General features: G+C 39.7%; 1 protein-coding gene across 18 annotated transcripts in view; it reads right to left on the reverse strand.

The window, feature by feature from the left end:
* TRAK1 (trafficking kinesin protein 1) overlaps positions 1 to 21,033 on the reverse strand; it is a 136,799-nt gene that overhangs the window by 36,914 nt on the left and 78,852 nt on the right. For 13 of the 18 annotated variants that reach the window (XM_083825668.1, XM_083825663.1, XM_083825677.1 and 10 more), the window contains one exon: positions 2,484 to 2,560. In XM_083825668.1, the coding sequence (XP_083681794.1) occupies positions 2,484 to 2,534 (51 nt within the window). In that variant the 5' untranslated portion in view covers positions 2,535 to 2,560. Of the gene's footprint in view, positions 1 to 2,483; positions 2,561 to 11,204; positions 12,695 to 17,805; positions 18,320 to 19,499; positions 19,907 to 21,033 lie in introns of those variants that run through there. The other 5 variants (XM_083825675.1, XM_083825666.1, XM_083825665.1 and 2 more) reach the window with 5 other exon arrangements.

Consider the following 21,033-nt stretch of genomic DNA (forward strand, 5'->3'; position numbering starts at 1 on the left):
CTTTCAGACATAGTGTTTGATTTTGGGGTGGTCTTGTGTGCATGCAGGAGTGGGACTTGATGATCCTTGTGGGCCCCTTCCAACTTGGGATATTCTATGATTCTATGAATTTGAATGAAGAGGCTTTCATAGTGAAAAAATGAAGTTTTGTAATAATAAAGTGATGGGTTATTGATCACTGCTGTCTTGACAAATAGCGTTTTCCAAATGATTTTTGAATGTCCGTATTGCATTTGCATTAAAAGCCACTGGCATTATCTAGCCATAAAATCTCACACACAATCTTTTAGAACAGTAAGTCCCACAAAGCTATCCAAAAATGTTTAGTTTACATATTTGGCCAACTTATTGTTCAGCAATTCAGCTCACTTCATAAATATAAAGTGAGGGGAAAAAAAACACATCAGTGCAGCTTTGACTCTACAGAGGCAGAACTATCTAGTAGCAAGGTTTCTGACCTCAAAGCTGAGGAACACAAATGTGTTTCCAGGCTCTTTAATTAACCTTTCTAGACTTCCTACAAAATTTTTTAGCAATTCAACTCTAAATCTCAGTTTGGGGTCAGGCCTCCTCCTCAGTGATATGGAATTGATGTATTACAGCAACATGAGTAATAAAAACACTGAAGTCTTACTGATTCTATGATTAATGATTATGATAACTTAATGATTCTATAATTCTAGGAAGTTAGACACATTTAAACCATTCTTAGGAAGGGATGAGAAAGCAAGTTCACAGAGGAATCTGTTCCCGTTCTTAGCACATATCCAGAAAAGCCTGATATCACTCCCTTCGCTCCCTTTTCAGGGCAATAGGCACAGATTTTCAAAGGATCTGCATGCAAGCTGTTTTGATATCTTCCCTTTCCTGTCTGCATGGCCAAAATACTGCACCTCCCACCCTGCCAACTTTGTAATACATTCATTTGAAGCTTGCCAACAAGAACAGGCAGACATTTAGGTTTTGGGTTTGTTTTTCATTTGTCTGTGTTATGGTAGCAGAAGGAGTTACACCTTCACTTCTGCAAACAGGTTTAATCTCTTGTGATAACCAACATTTAGAGAACAGAGAAAGGAGACGTTAAGTGCACACAACTGCCTAGGAAAAGTGATTGAATTGGAAATGATGGCCAATTAAAAAATAAAAAACCTCACTGAAAATATTTGTTTTATTAAAGGTTCGCCTACTGCACATTTCTCCATTTTCCCTTTGCTATCATCCAGGTAGGGAAAGTAAACCAGATGTTTTAAAACATTGGCTTGGCAAATCCTTCTAGCATTATTCCTGATTTCTGGATCTATAGACATTTGGCTATAGGAACCCAGGAGGAAACAGTTTGGCAAAGTGCTGCATCATTACTAGAAGGAGCCATGGAAACAAATGCAAGTAAATCCCAGCCACACAAGACAAAGGAAGCAAGACACAAACAGGTAACAGCCTGTTACTACAAATAAGTAATTTATTCCTGAACATGGCTTTTAGATAAAGCATTAGTTTTAACTGAAGTTTCCTAAGAAGTTGTTTAAAAGAGATTATCTCAAAGCATGAAATGCAGGACTTTGTACTTAGATTATATTATCAAATATAGGTGAGAGATGTGAGCATTCCCATGCTTGTCCCCTTGCAGAATTGGAGTAATAGAGCACAATGGACCTTGGCCACCCAGATCCTATTTTTGACATTGCAATAAGCAAGCAAATAGGTATGAAAGAATAAATTATGTTCAAAGATAAACAAATATAATTGTAACAGTTTTCACCTAAATAATTATTCATAAACCTCATTTGGAAAATTATCACTCAAGCTTACTGCTGACAAGCAGCTAATTTCAAACAAACAATTTATCATGATATTTACTGAACATTCTGTCCTGTAGCTTGACCATTGTTTTTTTACCATTTCCTGAGAGCCAAGGATTACAGTCATAACAATGTACTTAATAACAGTATTAAAAACAAAAACACCACAAAAAAAAAATATATATATATAAAGCTAAAGAAAAAAAGCTTGGAGAGCATTAGTTTTGTTGGTGGTGGTGGGTGTTTTTAAATTTTGTACCTGCATTCTTCTGGAAAGATGCTGAGATAATTATGAATACAAGAGTACCTGTGATTTTTCTTATAAGATTAATCCATAAATAATACTATTAGCTTTACATGTACTGTAAAAAAAAAAGTTTCATTTAAAGATTTTTTTTTTCCTCTCCTCATTCATTTTGGCAAATATTTGGCCAAGAATAAGTTAAATGGTCCCAGCTGAAAAATAAGCACAATTAATGAATCCATAGGACTAATGTAAACAAATGACCTTTATTTATAAAGATTATTTACATTTCCAATGAGATGAAGTTTACATACACTCAGGGCACTTATTCCTCCTCATTTGAGAAGGGTCTATGAATAGTCACTACTTGAACCATATAATTTCTGTACTACATTTTCATACTGTGTATGGGTCCTAAACTAAAGAGATGTAATACTTGCCTCTTCAAGAAGACGTGTAACAGCATCTATGTCATTGTATGTTTTAGTCATCTGGCCCACTCTTTCAGCACATAGAACTGTGAAAAGACAAGACGAAACATTAATAATATTGGCAATACCACTGGGAGAAAAATATATCCTTTAAAGAACATAGATTTGCTTATGTTTTCGTCTTAAAACTACTTATTTCAACTATGGGGCAAGTATAACAAAATCTACCAGAAAAAAAAAAAAGTATCAAAGCTTCAAGCTGGGAATACTAATGCTTCTTTTTTGCAGTGAGTATTTGCTTTTGTCAGTGGCAGAACAAACCACTAAAACAAAACTTTCTTTTCTAAAAAGAAATGTCATGAGTTTATGGGAAAAAAAAAATCAAGGAAGACATGAAAATGTTCTTAGACACACAACTAGGATTCTGTTATGTCACCTAGTCACTGTATTGCATGCAGTAGAATTGTTCCATGAATAAGCAACTCCAACAGTGTCAGTAACAATGTTCACCATAAATATGATGTCATAGTAATGGAACTAAGCATTATGGAATGAGACAGCAACGTCAATAAAAAATGCATGCAAAATAATACACCATTCTTATAATACCTACACCACATCATCATGGCCATTGTATCCCTCATAAAAAATGTTTACTAAACTGGGTAAGATGATTAATCACTAAGGTGGAACTGGGAGTTTTGTTAGGCTGAAGGAAGTATGCGGAAGTTTAGTCTATCACCATAGGTGATCCATTAAGAAGCTACACAGGCTTATTTGAAGTCTGCAAGTTTTCTAAAAGTCCACCAATAATCAGAGGAAAAAACAGCTCTTTCTACTCCATTGTGACATATTCTTTTTATTTTCAGCTGCGCTTAATCGTCAAGCCCTGTAATTCTGAAAAAAGGGATTGTTAATAGAGTTGAGTTGATCATATTGACTACTGGCTAGCAGACTGCTGTAATGCAAATTGTTCTTCAGGGGATTTACCCTTGACAATGTCAGTTAAAGCTCAGTCTGACTGACTGGCTAATATTGCTCCAGCATGCATTAAGGGAGGTTGAAGGAAAGACGAATAAGGCCTAATTAGATTTAAAAAAAATATGCACAGAGTACAGCAATAGTACAAAAAAGTTTGTCACCCTAAGGAAATGATGCTGCCTGATTATAAATGTACAAGATACTAAGTACATAAATATACAATCGATCACAACTAAAGGCACATCAATAATATATCAAATACAATACACAATTTGTTGAAATATGTTATGTTTTTTTCCATACTTGAACATCAGAAAGTTGCCCAAACTACAGCAAGAAGTATTCTGTTTATTTTCCTGTTTTTCAAACTCCACTTCTGAGGATCAAATCCCGAAAACATTTTAGTGACATCAACACTGCCAGTGAATTCCAAAGAATGCCATTCAGAACGATTCAAAAGAATTACATTTATCCAAGTAATTACGTCTGAAAATGGTAACAGTAAAAAGTTTGTGCTTCAAAGTAGTAATTTGACAAAAATTACAAGCAAAAAATACAATGCATTTGTAAGCTACAAGCTATATGGTCTGCTTTTGACTAATCAGGATCCACAGAATGTAGAAACTTGCAATAGAACATCAGTAACTTGTAGAGAACATCAGCTCTATAAAACAAAGGTGGTAAAAAGAAGCTTTCTGCAAAAACTCCTTAGAAAGGCAGATAGTATGACCTCCAGAAGACTATTCTCAATAAAAATGATTCATGATAGCTACAAAAATAATTTTTTAATACGTAAGTTCATAGGTCATGCAATAATGTCTATCAGAATCCCTGACACCAACAGTTTATTTTCCAAAACAACAGTACATTTAATAGTTCCCTTGGTTACAACATTCCCTTACTGCTATAAAATAATGTTTGAGATTGTCATTAGGAGGCGTATATTAACTCTGTCCCTGGCACTGATAATCACAGCTGATTATGACTATGGCAACCCCACTCCATTCTAATTCAAGTGACTGTATATTCCAGCTGATAAAAGGACGGGGCTCCCTCAGACAGAATAGTCATGGCCAGGGAAAAGGGTAAAGGTAAAGACGTAAAGAGGTAAAGGTTTGTACGTGTGGTTGCTCACTCGGCTATTCCTTCAGATTTTGCCATTTAAACTTAACAGCAGGTTACCACTACAGTCCAAAATTAAACAGCATTTTCAATAAATATAATACTAGAACTCTTTGCATACAGGTAGGATTTTTTATTGATAATCAACACTTCTGAGCTGCAAAGGAAAGGTGACCTTGACAACAAGCCTTGATACGAGGTAAAGTCAAATATTTCTTTTTGGTATCTGTAAGCTGAATAATAAGTGCCAACAAACCAGAGAAACTATCACAACAGATTTATTCCCAGCAATAAGTAGCAACCTAGTCATCAATGGCTATTGTATCTCAGTTTCCATCAAACTTCTGTTAACACAGAAGTCTTCATATATTACTCTGACAATGCGAAAGGGTTTTAAAGCAGAAGTGATACATTATTCATCCTCCTCAAAGTCCAAGTGGAAACAAACTTCAATAGGTTGCGTATAATAAAACACCTCCTCCAGCCAGCTGCCTCCTATAATCATTGTGCAACACAGCAGAAGTCCAGAGCTACCAACAGAAAGGAACATACTTCTTTTAGAAAGAGGGCAAACTTGCCAAGAGATATTTCTCCTCAATCCTCAGAAACCGAGGCTTGCAGGTGAAGAGAAGGTAGAAAGAAAAAGGAGAGAAGCAATTTAGCAGTGGCATTTAAAAATGTCAAAGCTGTTTTAAGTTTGCAATTAGTCATTACAAGTTAACATTTGGTCAATTGCTAGTATAGTGATTTTGATTTCCTTAGATGTCCAAAAAATCTACCAAGTGAAAAAGATGCATTACTTTGAGTTCTGATCAGTGAAAGATGGAGGAAAAAAAAAAAAGAAAAAAAATCAACACACCCACACGTCTAACAGATTGTGCATAGTAGGTTTCTAGCCTGATTGGCTTTCTGATGAATATGAGAGCCTGGTAATACTACTATAAAGATAAAACAAGAGCAAATGAAGGACAATGCTCTGTAATAAAAAAACCTACAGTGCCAATTTACTGACCTCTTTTTGCAAACCAGTACTATTTTTGCTTGAGGATGATAAAAGTGCAGCGTCTAAATGCATGCATACAACATACAAATCCAACATCCTTTGCATCTCTCAGTTTCTGGAGATGGCCTTTAGGCAATAAAGACAGACAGAACACTAAAAAATAAATGCTAAAGCATTGGGAGTGCAGAATTCTAGAAAACCTCCGTTGGAAAAATCAGTTTTGGTAACAGCTTTGAAACTAATGCTACAGATCCTAAACTGAAAACAAAGAACAGATAAATGTTCTATCATGTTATTTTCATGATCGCATTAAATATATAAAACACAAATAGATATCTGGTAGCCCTGGTAGCAAAGTTCTTGTTTTGTTTTTTACTTTTTTATTTTTTAAAAGCCAAACACACAAATGGAAAAATGCTACACAGATGAAGTATTTCCTCTGCCTTAAAGTACCTAGCACCATCTTCATACTCTCTTAAAGCTTGCAAATGTATGGTTATACATATTCCTATGTTTCTCAATGTGATTACAGCTGAGAGGATGTACTTCACGTTTATTTTGCATCACCTATTTAATACAATGTGACTGCAAGCTTCTTTCAAACTCTGAGCTCTGCACTGCCTAAAGCACAGACTGTCAAGATGAAGATGCTTGGAGAGGAAAGTATGTGCCTTCCTGGACTGTGCCCTGAAAGACAAACAACCATGTAGCATGCTGCTCAGAGAAAAGTATGTTTCCAGGAGCATGAAAAAGCCATGGAGGGGAAGGGGAGCAAGAATACTACTACTAGGAGCTGCTGCAATGACCAACCTTCCCCAAACTGGGGATGCAGATACAAAAACATCACAGGAGCCAGCAGTCATAGGTGTCACCAGCACCAGTTCCCTGCACTGGCTAGCCAGAGCCATAACTCCCTCCTTGAGGCATACTTTCTCTTAATTTTTGAGACCTATCAATCAGGGTCAAGCTAAAGAACTAAAAGAGAGTGCAACCGCTGCTGAAGAGAAAAGCTCAGCTCTCACTGCTCCTCTTCCCATCCATTTCTAACCACCATGAAACAGAGGGGGTATGAGACACTATAGTGAAATTTCACTTTTAGGACAGATAATACTGACCTGTATAATTATACTGTCTGACAGGGAAGGCCCCAGTGCACTGGGATTTCCTTACTACTGAAATATATTTCCCCAGAAATTACATCAGGATAAGGGAACACTGTCCAGGGAGCATGAATCTCCAGCAATTTAATGGCAAATCTTCTTAACAGCAAGGTGGCAGCAGGGGACGAACTTGCCGCTTTTCTTCATTACAATTCCCTATCCAAAGCCTTTAACTATGGTAAAGCCTACTGTATTCTCCATCAGTCATGAGAAGCTGTCTCACAAATTGCTTGCATCTCCCTCCCCTGTGCTCAGAGCTCTCTCCACACACTGAAGCCAGGATGGCAAGTTCTTCGCATCCTAAATGTGGTGCACCTCGACATAGAGAACAGGCACAGAAACACTGACCAGCAGCACTCATTATTCACAGATACCACTTGGAAAACACGAGGAGTCAGAGACCATGGCTGACTCAGGCTCCTCAGCTCACATTGGTTTTGTTTCTGAAAGGCAATTTCTGCACTCCAAGGATGAAGTATGTGCTAAAAACCACAGCTTCAGTCCTAGAGCCGCTGATAGTTACGTCCTGGCACTGGTTACTGGCAGCGCTACCTGCATTGAGCCAGGTGCATGAGGATATTCTGAAAATGGTGCCATAGTGCATATACTTCCTTTCAAATAAACTCAGAAAAAATATACCTAAAATGTGCCCTCAGCTCTGCTTCTGACTCAGGCTAGGAAGTTTTTACATGTTTAAAGGTAAACACATTAGATTCTCCTCCACTAAAGATTAGTTTCTGGCAGCCCCGGCTGAACTGGGGCAGAGGCTTCAGGCCTGCTGGTGCCTGGCACATTGGAGACGGGCCTCAAAGAGCACGATCATCTGAACAGCTCAACATTTCATGACAGTATTGCCAGAGGAGCTTCAGAAATGTGCTTCTGAGGCAGGAGGACTTGCTAGGTGTCCAGATTTAAACAACACGCTGCGAGCAGACCATAGCTGCTGAGGGCACGCAGGGAGCCCACCCAGCAGCCATGACACCGCTCAGAGGAATGAAGAGCGGCCACAGCACGCACACCGCTTGCTGCTGTGGAGCCACGCCGCAGGCGAGCTCCTTGAAAGAGTCTGAAAAAATATAATGTTGTGAGCAATGCACGCACGGTCAGATACTACATAATAACAAGGTGAAAAATGACTAACCTAAGTTCAGTAGGCAATACCAATGGATTATTTCCTTTTTAATGTTACAGCTTGGCTTACTGGGATTTCAATGACACAGTTTGCACATGAATCATTTAATATTAAGGTGCAGTTACTGATTCTTCTAGAAGCAGAGATTTTATCTTACCATTTAAGCTATGGTGAAAAGGGTGCTTATTTACTGCAGTTTCTCTCATGTAGCGTTCAAAGAGCTTAGTTGTTTCAATGTTAGCCTACATTATTACTTCATCTGAGATTTGCAGAAAAACTCTGCTGTTATTTCTTTTCAAGAGCCTATGCCCAAACTTTCAGGTTGGCAGCCATTTCAAAGTACTTCCTCTAGGCTGGGCATGCACCGCAACAAACTTTCTTGTGATGAATGAAGAATCAGGTTAAAGGAAATTTCAACAAGAACATCATACACCTGTTCTTTCTATTAGCACAAACATAGATCAAGCGTGGCACCTCAGTAAATATACCCACAAAGCAAAACTAAGGAGAAAAGGAAAAATGCCTAGAGAGAACAGAAGGCCTTGTGTTATTGTTGACTCTGTGTTAGGGCCCCACAGCTTGTCATCACCTTAGTACACAATATTTGCTGGTAACAGCTCAGCATAGCTCTTCTGTAAAAACTTTTCTCACAGGATTTTTGATTACAATCCATTGAATTCCTGTCTTGATATTCTCCTCCTTCATCCATTTCCTCTCAAGAAGTATCTGGACTGCAGGCCTTACGACTAATAAACAGGTACAGGGCTGAACCAGGATCTGGACGCTATACCTTTTAAAAATCTTAAAATGAAGTTACAAGGCCGTATTAAAGCCATGCACTGTCAGCTGTTAGTGTTTAAAGATTCCAGACCATTGTACAAATGCAATTCTAGCCACCATTTTTATAAATTAAAACAGGTATTTCATATTTTCTAAGTAAGAACTCTGGAGTGCCAGAAGTGAAGAATCTAAAAGTGATCACAAGACTTTTATTATTATTATTATTATTATTATTATTATTATTAATTATTTATTTAAACTTGAGCTAGATGAAGAGGGTTTTTAATCTGTTACATTAGTAAACTGAAACAGTAACGACTGGCCACCACCACAGGTCCTAAACAAGTCACATAGCCTCCTCCTGTCCCACCTTCAAAAGCAAGAGTCACAACACAGCCCAGATTCAAAATTAGCTGACTCAACAGTGCACTGACCAAGGAGAGCTCAAAGGCTGCCCTTTCACAGCTCAGGTTTTACCAACAAAAACTGAGCAGACACATCAACAATTACTCCTGTTCAAAGCTTCACCGCAGTCAACTCAAAGACCAACTCATCAAATGAAGATTAAATGTTACTGGGCAATCTTACGACTCAGAAAGCAATGCACTGACTCTTGGACTATTCTGCCTAGACCTTTATGAAGGTGTTTCCCATACTCATCAAGAGAGCTGATTCCCGTAATGCTGCCCAGCATAACGCTTGTTCTGTCACAGAGGTTTTAAAAACAAGACCGATGGCAGTGAAAGGATCTAAATGCCGTGAAAGGGAAAAACCTCAATCAAAATGACCAGACACATCCAGTTCATGGGACAGGCCAAACAGTTAAAGGAGTCTTAATTATACAATTTTTATCCCCTTCCTTCCATGAGAAAGTTAAGAAATAAAGAGCGAACGATGAGATAACTGTAAATCATTAGTGAAGCATATTCTTCAGTTTTTCCTGTTCTGATACTATGTATATAGTCAGACATAGCTAAACATTTCTTCTCTCCTGCATGGTGGTGTTTTAGTCTGCTTTACTTATAAAATGGATTGGCTCACCCTCAACAGAAATACTATCATTAATAAGCATGCTCACGTGAAAAGATACCTAGAAATATCACACATCCTTTTTGTGCATCTACATCACTACTACATCGAGTATGTAGGTGACCTAAATGTATAGGTGGATGAGAGAAGCATCTTTAAAAGGCATTTCATATACTGAGCTTTTGAGCGGTAGGTACTGTAGAGACACAGGACTAAATTTATCCCACATGGAACTCAATGTTCTTTTTTCTCTTGAAATCAGCAAGAATAGGTTCAGACTGTACTTAGATCTACATGAAAGGTAAAATACGCGGGAAGACTAAGAACAGCATTATGCATGTTTCAACAACCACTTAATCACAAAAAAAAAAAAAAAAAGGCAATAAAATATAAAACAAAGTCTGTTGACTTTCTTAGATAATGGTTTCCTCCCCACCCCAAACCCTAGTTCTAAAGTTTCTCTTTCACCGGTATTCTCTCAAGCACTCTCCTGTTTTGCACAGACAAACAAGTTATCTTAAATTGCTTCGGAGACACGACAGGGATGATGGATAGTTTGTTGGGTATGACTGAAATCCAGGTGCAATGTTTCATTCTGAGGAAGTCTTTACAGGAAAGTCCTGCACAACAGGTTCAATGAGAGTGTTACATCCAAGAAAGCCCTTCTCACATGGAAGCTTTGGACATGGGAACTGTTTCCCATGAGGTCAATCTTTCAAAGCATCCTTATATCAGCTTTATGATAGAGTTCTTGGAAGTACCAGTTCTCTACCACAGAATTGCTATTTTGGAGCAAATTTTACAATGCATGAAATAGCACAAGTGATGTATTCAGCTTTTGGTGCCTGATGCCCTGAAAAAATTGCTACACTGGCTGGAAGCAGCCCTTGAATAGGAAGGTACACACTCTTCACAGCAGGTGCACAGGAGAAATACTCACACATGTACATGCACTTTCCTACCCTAACAGGCCAGTTGTCTGCAATATTGCAGACACCCACTATTTCCACAAAGTACAAGATTTTGGGGTTGTTTGTTTCGTTGAAAGGTTCAGACACATGACCCCAGATTTGGGTTATTTCTGTCTATATGGTTTCAAGTGCCTGGATAAGCATAAGATTGTTTCCTTGTTCTTTTCCTCATTTTTAGAGGTACCTGTTGGGAACGACAAACTAACACACACAGCTTCATGATATACATATGAGCTACACATATAAAAATGCATTACATTTCTACATAAACTCCCAAATCCATTTTCATTATTAAAAAAACAAACAAACAAAAAAAAATTATTGCATAACCTACATCTGTTGATCATGTATTTATTCTTTGAGAAATATACATAAAGATTCACCCTGTCCCATAAGAGTATTTTCTGACTCTTTCATCTGAAGGCAGTGGGTACACATTAAAAAATATTGTAAAATTTAGGGGGTTTAAATCTACAAAAGGTCACTCAAGTTTCTTAAACACTGCCAAGCATTAGTAGCAGAAAAGTTTAAAAGCAAAAAGGCAAAAAGTACCTTCTTCCAAGATATCAAGGTTCTGCCTGTTAAACGCATCTTGTCTCTCCTTTTCCTCCTCATAGTCATATTCAAAGCTTTCCTCTTCGTTTCCTGACATTGCTGAAATTGTCCCAGATGGACCCAGGACTATGCCTCAGTCTCACAGGCGAAGGAAAGTCATTCCCTCTGCGGCTGTACCTCTGGGGAGAGCAAAGGAAGGCCTCCGCAGAGCAGGATACCATCTTTCCTCACTCACATACTCAGCCAGGGAGCTCCCGAGTGACTGTGCTTGTCCTCAGTGCCGCTGCTTCGCCTCGTATAGGTGGGGCAGAGGAGGGAAAGGACCATCTGTCTAATAATTGACAGAAAATGCACGTTGTTCCTCGCACCACCTCTGAGGGCGTGCAGCCTGCACTCAAGGGCTCTGTTAGCGTATTCCAGATGCAGTAAGCAGGCTGACGGCCTCCCTCCCCATCCCTCCTGGGCTGCCCTCTGCACAGCCCCTGCTGCTGCCAGCAGTGGTAGCTCCCCGCCAGCCTCGCGTCCTCCCAGCCACTGCCTGACACACCTGGCTACGGGCGTGCACCCTTAAATCACCTCTCGGTTACCTAATGCCACACAGAACACATTGCACGGGACTGGGGAATTGCCTAAGGCTGCAGACATGCACACACTAAGCCTGCCTGGCAGAGAGATCCCGATGGCTGCGGCTACTGACACCACTCTTACAGAAGGAGCTATTTAGGGAGTTATGCTCTTACTGAGCATTTAACCAACATATCACATCAGCTGTAAAATACCACTTTTACTACAGTCATCTTTACTGTATGTTATGGGAAAAGAGGTACTTCAATCCCACATAGTGCACCCAGTGCATATCCAAGGGTACGTGCATCCCTTCTCCGCTCCAACAACAAACAAAACTCCTTGTGCTAAACTTCACTACACACATGGGGCATGTTAACTTTCTTATTTAACTGTTTGCAGCTGTAGATACTTAATGTTTACCAAGTTGCCTCCCTTACTCTCAATGGCAACAGGTGCCCTTTGCCTCCTGCAGAAAACACCCCAACCTGCATTGCAGGGCGAAGCAGTCATGGGTGAAGGGAGGGGACTGCACAGCAAAGCTCATTGCCTCCAAGGGGACATTGTGGCCAGGGAGACAGACAGACATCAGAAGCTGTCAGTCCTCTGGAATACACCCAGAGGAGACACAGAGGAAGCAGAACCTAACAGCTGAGGTGACAGAGGAATAGCGTCTTGGTGCTTTCCCTAATGCCATTTCTCTAACAGTGTGAATGTAGGAGACAGTACGAGATGGGAAAACTCTAATTTTATACAATCCTGGTGAATTAATTTTAATTTGTTTCATGTTTTAATTTTTAAACTCTTGATATTTATATACAATATAATAATGTTTATTATTATCCAGATGCCAATGGGTAGGAAATACCCAGAGGTGATTGCTGACGAAAGGAACACTCATTTCTGAATGAAGATCTTACCGACTTGACCTTTGACTGCCAAAATTTATTGCAATATTAGTCAGCAGCAACAACCTCAAGAACTCATCTGGGGAAAAAAAAACAGGGTTGTCCCTTCCTCTCCGTATCATGACACTAAAAGATGTCATTTTAAGAGTAATGTAATGGTGATTACTTCTAGTTTCTGATTTCTTAAAACTTTACTGTCTCTTCAGTTCTCCCCTGTAACCATGAACTAAATTCATTAAAAATGTATATTACTTATAAATAAATTACATATCAGAAAGTAAGAGTCTTAGGTACCCACTTGCCTCCAGCATCCATGACCTCAAATCAGTTCCAGGACTTGTGATCACTCACAAATATAATTGAGCATGTAACAAATACAAAAGCTGACAACACTTTCCTTGCGTGTTTTCTACTGTTAGTATTTCTCATTTCAGTTCAGTTCAGACCTTGGAACTCAAACTTGACACTTTTTTCAGGATCAGGCCCTGAAACAAATGAATCCAAGCCCCTCCTCTGTAATAGTGTCTTTGAGTATTTTTTCCTAACAGGTTATTGCTATACTTCACTTGTTCCTCTGCAAAAATAGAATTGTTCAGATATTTGAAACGCACACACTTCCAGCTCAGCTTAATATTTACCTGCCATTATGTTTCAGCCAAAATGCCATACTTTGCAGGCTTACAAGACTGGATATTTTAAAAAATGCTAATATTATTCACAAAGGCTCAAATAAGAGACATGATACACATTTGTTATAATTACCAGGAATGCTCAAAAAAAAATTGGGGGGGGGGGGGGGGAGCACGTAATGCAGCATTAATTTACCACTTTCCTTTGATAACTAGAGAATGGAAATTCAGAGAGATACCAAAACAAACTCAGACATCTTTAAAAGAATTAAAGAAGCACCTTTCAAATCTTAGGGACCAAAAAACCCACCCCTGTGAACTCCACTGACATGTTATAGTTTTAGTATTCCTGACGAGTGTTCAACTATAGCTAACTAGCTCGTCTGTACGGAGGGCAGGGCAGTGTGTGTCACACCAAAACCAGACATATTGCTCCCCAATATACACAACAATATGCATACAATAAATGAATATTCTGACATGCTGACTTTCGAACCATGACTCGCTGCACAGACGGACTCTGACATTCAAAAGCCAGAAGAAAGATAAGTGCTGCAGTACCTACTTTGTTAATATTGTTAAAGCATATGAGAAATGCTGATGCAAATTCATAACAGGTGGGGACGGAATGTGTGCTGCACCCTCACACTATCAACTCTTTCTTAGTTGTAATTTGCATTAAGCTCTTTTACCAGTGTGGGAATATTTACATGCCAACGATAGAGAGCCAGGTCTCCAGCAGATACCAAACAATAAACAGCAGTGGAAAGAAAAAAAAATAAATAAGTGGTTCTGAAAACATAAAATCAGGGAAGATTCAGAGGAGATGTTTAATATTTCCTATAAACACAGACTCAAGAACTTAAAGAGAATACCAGAATGAACACTGATTTTTAGGGGTTGCCACTGCAAAGTAAATTTGGCATATTTGCTGTTATTTACTCAGCACATAGGCTACTCCACCTTGTGTAAGCTGCTAAATACATCCAACTCCTTTCACTTGCTGGGTGAATTGCAATGCTTGAAAACGCACGCACACACTTCTCGTGCAATGCCTGCACTAAGGTACAGACCACCTCCAGTAGCTTTGCAACAAAAAAGGAAACACAAACCCAGAGTTAGCTTAAGAAGGGTGAGGCTGGACACAGTACAAATAAACCCGCTTACCGTGACTCATTACTTCCATGCAACTGCAGTGTATTCAAAATATTTTAACCTTCCTTTATCAATAAAAACATCTAGTCTTTTGCACATAATCACCACAATTAAACAGTAACAATAATGTTGCACTTAGAACAACAAAAAAAAAAATCTCCATAAGCAAACAGCTCCTAAAAACGGTGGCTGAAACAGCAGCACTTGGATTTCAAGATATGTTGATGAAGAAATGAGGGTGTTTGGGGTAGGCTTTTAAGGGTGGGAGGAAAAACTGGTCACTGAACATGTGCTTTCTATTAAGATGTACAGTCAAAGTTAGATTGTTCAAACGTTTGCAGGTTTGTACATTTGTTTGTAAAAATGTAAATTTCTACTTTGTGTATTTCCCACTCTTTCAAAAGCCCCTCCAAATTATCTGCTGTTGCTCAGCCAAAGGACAGCAAGTTTTTTTTGCAGAAAGAGAATGAAATGGGATAACGCTTATCTGAAAATTTAGCAGATGAGCTGACTAAAGAGGAAATAATACCTCTATACTGAAAAATAAGCCACATGAAGGCAACATGCAAGTAGCAGTAGCTTAGGTCTGACTGGATAAAGAATAGAGTCAACAGAGGAACAAAGAAAAGAAGTGACATGGCAAAAGCAGAAAACTAGAAAAAGTATGTAAATGATTGCATGAATATAAACAAGGTTCAACCATATTTATCAAGTGTGGAGATATGGGATAAAGGAGCAAAGCAAGAACAACCTGAATGAGAATTTTAGCTGCATACCTAGGGTGCAAGGGCTATTTCCATGAATGTACACTACAAGCATCAGTTAAGAGTCTGAGATGTAGATGGCATGCCCACAGTCAACATGCAGAGCAAGACCAGAGTTACTGTGCCCACAGGGATCTGGACAAAAGGGGCTGATGCGTGAGGGTGATGAGGTCCCATCAGAAATGCCCAACCAGCAGCCAAGCTCCTCTTGTAAGGGAAGTGCCAAGGCAAGCGTATTTCAAGTAAAAAGCACAGAGCTGCCAGATGTGGCATTTTGAGGCTACCTATAACTAAATCGCACGGAGAAAGAACCATGGAGATCCAAGAACACTCAGAGCTGGAGCACCGGAGATAGAAAATGTTCTCCTAATGCTGCCTTTGAGTAAGAAGTGATCCAAAAAAAAAAAAAAAAAAGGGAAAGAACTAGGACACTGTCTGACATTTGCAAAGGCACACTGATATAAACAAGACGGGGATAAGAAACTGTAGCTGGCAGGTCAAGGAGGACAAACATTAGCACTGTTAATTATTGTCCAGTTAAAGAGAAAGTCCAGGAACTTGTTCATACTAGTTCCAATGGAGCAGACAATAGAAGAGAGGAGCTCTGAACAGTAACTGCAATCAGAACAAGAGATGAAAACATTTCAATAGGAGCAGGAGTAAAGCACGGGCAGGAGGTAGAAGATATAGAGAAGAACAAAAGCAGAGCAAGAAGTGCCAGAACAACCATGAAAGTGAGATGAAGTCACTGAGGCAAACACATAAGAGGTTAGAATCTGCGGTGTATGTGAGAAATGGGAGACAGTGAGAATGCAGAAAGAAAGAAGGAAAAAAGGGATAAGATGCCATTTTCTCCAAAAGAAATTCCTGAAACTCACGGGCAACAAAAGAAGAAAGAAAGAGCCAATTACGCACACAAAAAGTCACTTGGAATTGTAGGCACTGAACTCTTCGGCATTAAAGTGGAGTTGTTTAGCTAGAAATAAACAAGTAATGGGAGAAACCACATGAAAAGGTCTTTGATCCAGGGTCAGCCTGGATTTCTCTTGAAAGCATTGTTCATCGAGAGGGTAGGGGAGAGTAGCCCAGGAGAGAGGCAGGAGGACAAGGATGTTCATAAGGAAGTATACAGCTATCTGCAAAAATTGCACATTTTTCATCATTAGTGCTGTCCATCTCAAAATCTGCTATGAAGATTATTTTCCTGTTCAAGTACACACCCAGCGCTTTTCCCCACCCTACTCCACCTGTACATTTCATTAATGCCAAGCAAGGTGACAACTGTCACTCGTATTATACAAAAATATTATACTGAAAAATGTATCTAAAAAGCACAGTGTAATATTTTTTACTTATTTAAGTTTCAATTTATTGCAGTTAGCTAACACTGGTGATTTAATCTTCAGGTAACGTAACCCTTTATTATTTAATTCCATCTACCCTTACCAAAAATAAACTCTGTAAAGGACCTTACATAAAGGGATTACTTTGTTATTTCAACCCTAGAGAGTCTTGACAGATTTGGAAGTTGTCGGCTTTGAGCATTGGTTCATTTGCTTTTGCGAGGTATTAAAAAGACCATAAATTACTGCCACCACATGTGAGTTGAAGACATCACTACTATGGCAATCCACACAGAAGTTCATTAAACCCGAGCTAAGAGACAGATTGACTTCTTTTCCTATTAAGTTAAACAACAGCACTAGAGCCTTACATGCTGGGGTCATTTTGGAATGTTTTTTCCCCTCTCAAAGAACAAGAAACCACACACAGCTAAAGGAATTATTAACATGAAATCACACCTTTTGTATGGAAATCTGAGTCATCAGTTTTGACAAAGAATGCATAAACAATTTCATCAGAAAAATAATTCTGTAGGACAACAGCTTATGAGGTTTTCTATTAGTTTCAATGTTCCACTAACTCCTCCTATGCTACATTTACCAAAAATGGTAAATTGGGCAGGATTTATGGTATAATGCACACATAAATCTGAGCTCCAGAGAGTCCATGTACAGCAGAGAAATAAGCTCTCTAACTATGCTTCATCCTGTCTTAAAATAGATATTCAAAACAGGTCAGCTGAGTTGCAGCTGCCTATCAATCTCTAGTGAATATAAATGGAATCCCAGGCAAATGAATCTGCTATTGACAAATACATGGCAGAAAAATCAAACACAAGAGACAGGCATCTCACAAGATACCATATGCTCTAGGTTTTTGAAAGAGCTCTATTTCCTTCAATGCTTTTAAGATGCCTTTTGTCTCCCACCACAATCTGTATACCTTTCTCCACCAGTAGGAAAGACTGATACTATTTTAAATCCAAATTAAAATGCCAGTACCAAAGGCCAAAGAGATTCCACCGTACCTCTCAAATCTTTCACTCCTTTTTTTCTCACAAGCTTCAAGTGGGAGAAGCAGAAGACAGCTAAAACCCATCAAGCTCCATTAAACCTTGTGAGACTGCCACTCACCTAGGAGGCTGAGACAGGACTGACAGCACTGTCATTTCACCCTGACAGAAAGGAATATTTTAATAAAATAATAATAATAAAAACGAAGCATTGTGCCTTACCTAGAGGAGTGCCTTTTCCCTGTCTGCCTCGTAGAGAGGTGCTCACACCCAAGTGCTTGGGCCAGCCAGCCAGCACAAACTCTAGCTGACTGTCTGTGGAGATCTCAGCTCGGCTGGAAGAAGTATGCTGGGTGGGGGCTCAGCGTGCACCAGAAAACTTGTCAGCCCGGAATCAGCCCAACCACTGCAGTACTCCTGAGTCCCTGATCCCACAAGGTATTTAAGCTCTTGCCCAAGACCTGTTGCGGATCACATTGCTGTGAAACTCCCCACGGTTTCTCCAGCGCAGCGCACATGTTGTGACCAAATTGATGAGCAAAGGAGCTCTTAGCTCAGACCTGACATGCCACGCTACTGCATAAAGACATTTTGACCAGACAAAGTATCATAAAAAGAAGAAGAAAAGAAGGCCTCCTGTATTTAACCTGGAAAAAAAAACAGCTAGAGTTTTTAGTGACAGTACAGCTGTTCTGTTTGTTGAGCTTCCAAAAGCAGGCCAGCCCCGCCTGTTACATCACGCGGATTAATCGGATGCTACAGTACTTACTGGGGTTAAACCCAGAGGATAAAAGTTACATAATGGATTCAGTCCTACTAAAAGTAGTCAGATCCTTTAAATAAATATGCGCCTTTCCTCGTGGAACACCTGGACAGGAATAATCATTGAAACATAAGCGAAGTTCAAGTTGAACAACCTTCAGAAATCCAGTACAGAGAAACAAATGGAGGTACATGCCACTCACAAGATGGTAATAGCCCATTCAAATTTTGTCACACATCTTTACTATTCGTGTCGCCTCTGACACTTACCAAGCGCTAGGAGGTATCTTCCTGCACTCCATACGTACCACCCATGTCCCCCAGCCTACACTCCTTCCTGCTTTCTCTTCTTTACTTCACTGGGATCTTTGACTTGCCTCGTTTAAGCCAAGCTCTCCAACCAGAACAAAATCTGAATACAACTACTGCCTTCCCAAAGGGTGCATGTTGTTTTACAGGTTACCACTGAGTGCCATTGATGAAAAATCTTGATTTTTCCACTCTGCAGACAGTACAGTTTTAGGCATTCCTCATCCTTCCTCATGTGCCTTCTATCAGAAGTACGATAAAAATATTCAGGGCTCTGATAAAGAAATAATCACCCAAGTGAACAGCAGAAAATTCACAAAGGGCTCAGAAGATCACGCTCACCACGGTTTGTAATTTTTTCAGTTCCAAAAGTAAACCTCCTCAGTTTTAAGAAACCACAGGTATAAATGTCTTTCAGACAAATAACCAGAGAGAAAGCACGTACTGCCTATTAACACATTAAATATATACATATTATACCATGTTGGTGCTGCAGAAAAGCACAAAAAGGCATAAACCAGTACAGAATCTTAAAGTATATATAAATTCAGCTCAATTATTACACATACAGTTAGCATTTCAAATATTTCTCCCCTTGGCCAAGACGTGTTCATATAGTGCATACGTTCCTCTGCCACTCCCTTTGAAAACGAGAAAGCCATACAGCAGTCTCTTGTAGCATGCTCAAAAGAGATGCTGAGGCACAGCAGAGATGCAGGCATCTCTGCCATGCCAGGGTGCTGCCTTTTTCAAGGCACTTCATTTTAAAAACCATATAATAACAATGCTGCAGTCTTAAAAGCTTCGGGTTCTGCATCAAGAGACTAGAAAAAAAAAAGATTTACCGTCTGTGCATTCTTCATAATACCAGTCCAGTTCATAGTAATCTGCTTCAATAAATTTCTGCATAGTCAGTATCCTTCAGCAACAGACGAGCTTGCACGTCGCTGCTAAGGTCAAGTGAAACGCAGCCATGCCTTCCTGACCTTGCAAAATTCCAAGTCGCCAGGAAGCTCAGGGAAAGCTGAAAACGAACTGTACATCTTCAATGGGGCTGCAGCTAAACCAAGGGGTAGCGGGGAAGGGGAGAGGTGTAATTTAGAGGAAAAAAATAAAATAGAAGGATGCAGAAGGGAGATTTCTAAAGCAGATGCCCCGGCGGCTGCTCTAATAAAGAAGCTCTGCACAGGAGCCTCAGATGGGTGTTAACAACCTCATCCTATCAAAGGGCTGATGTGCTGACGTGGGGGACACACACCACCGCCCGGCTGTTTCTAACCCATCCCTCTCCTCCCCAGCCTCCGCATCCCTTCCCCTCTAACGTGTCGCCATGGAGATGAGCTGGCTCCAGAAGAGATGCGGGGATGAAGGGAATGCATTTTGCTGCTTCTGCCTTTACAGGCTGGAAGGACCCCTCCATACTGGGAACAAAATTCCTCGCGCAGAAAGATGAGACAATTCGCTGCCGACTGCTTGCCGAGCAGCAGCACCATGCCATTCACTGGGCACAGGCAGAACATTAATAATGAAAATGTAGTCCATCACTGCTCTGCCCCCCACAAACTGATAAAAGCTTGCCTTCCTGGTGGAAAAATGAAACATTATTGCTTCTCTTCACTATTCGGGGCTGATAATAGAGCCTTTCATGCATCCTGTTACTGCAAAAGTGGCAAACAAAAAAATGAAAGAACTAGAAAAACAGGGAGAGCAACACATTTCTCCTTCCAGCAAAGCTAATCTACTTTGCCTTCTACCTTCGCCATGAACCACTGACCCATTTTTACTTTTTATTTTTAAGCACCTAAGCTTCATAGTCAAAAACAAGGGGTTCAGACAAATTTTCAGTGCTCTTCCTAAAAATACTTCAGGTCTTCAAACAGAATAGCTTAATGTTTGTGCTCAATGTTTTGGAAATGAAAAAAAAATAATTAAAAAAAGACTATACTTTCACTGCAGCCAATGTGTTTAAGCTATTAGGAGCGAATATGAGAAATAGATGGCATCAAATCATCATCATCAAGCACAGCAATTCAAAAAGCATGGCTGAATCTGTACAGGGAGAGATACCAAGGGATTGGAATCCATTTTGTTCACAACTGCCACACATTCTTAACCCCCTTCTCCTCCTTTTTAGGGAACTCGATTACTCTGTGACCACCAGTAGAGGCATTGGTACAGATTAAGGTGCAATACATGTTAATAACACAAGATAAGCCGTCCTGGTATCTGTCTAGCCCAAGACTCCATTTGCAGAAACAACCATGAGCAGATAAGGGAGACCTGGCCTTCCCTCAGCTGCCCTCCCAAGCTCAACTCTTTCCAGCTTTGAAGTCCGCTTTAGATAGATGTATTTTCTAACTCTTGGCAATTCTCAAAGGA

The sequence above is a fragment of the Anser anser genome (assembly GCF_964211835.1).
Source record: "Anser anser genome assembly, chromosome: 2".
NCBI lineage: Eukaryota > Metazoa > Chordata > Aves > Anseriformes > Anatidae > Anser > Anser anser.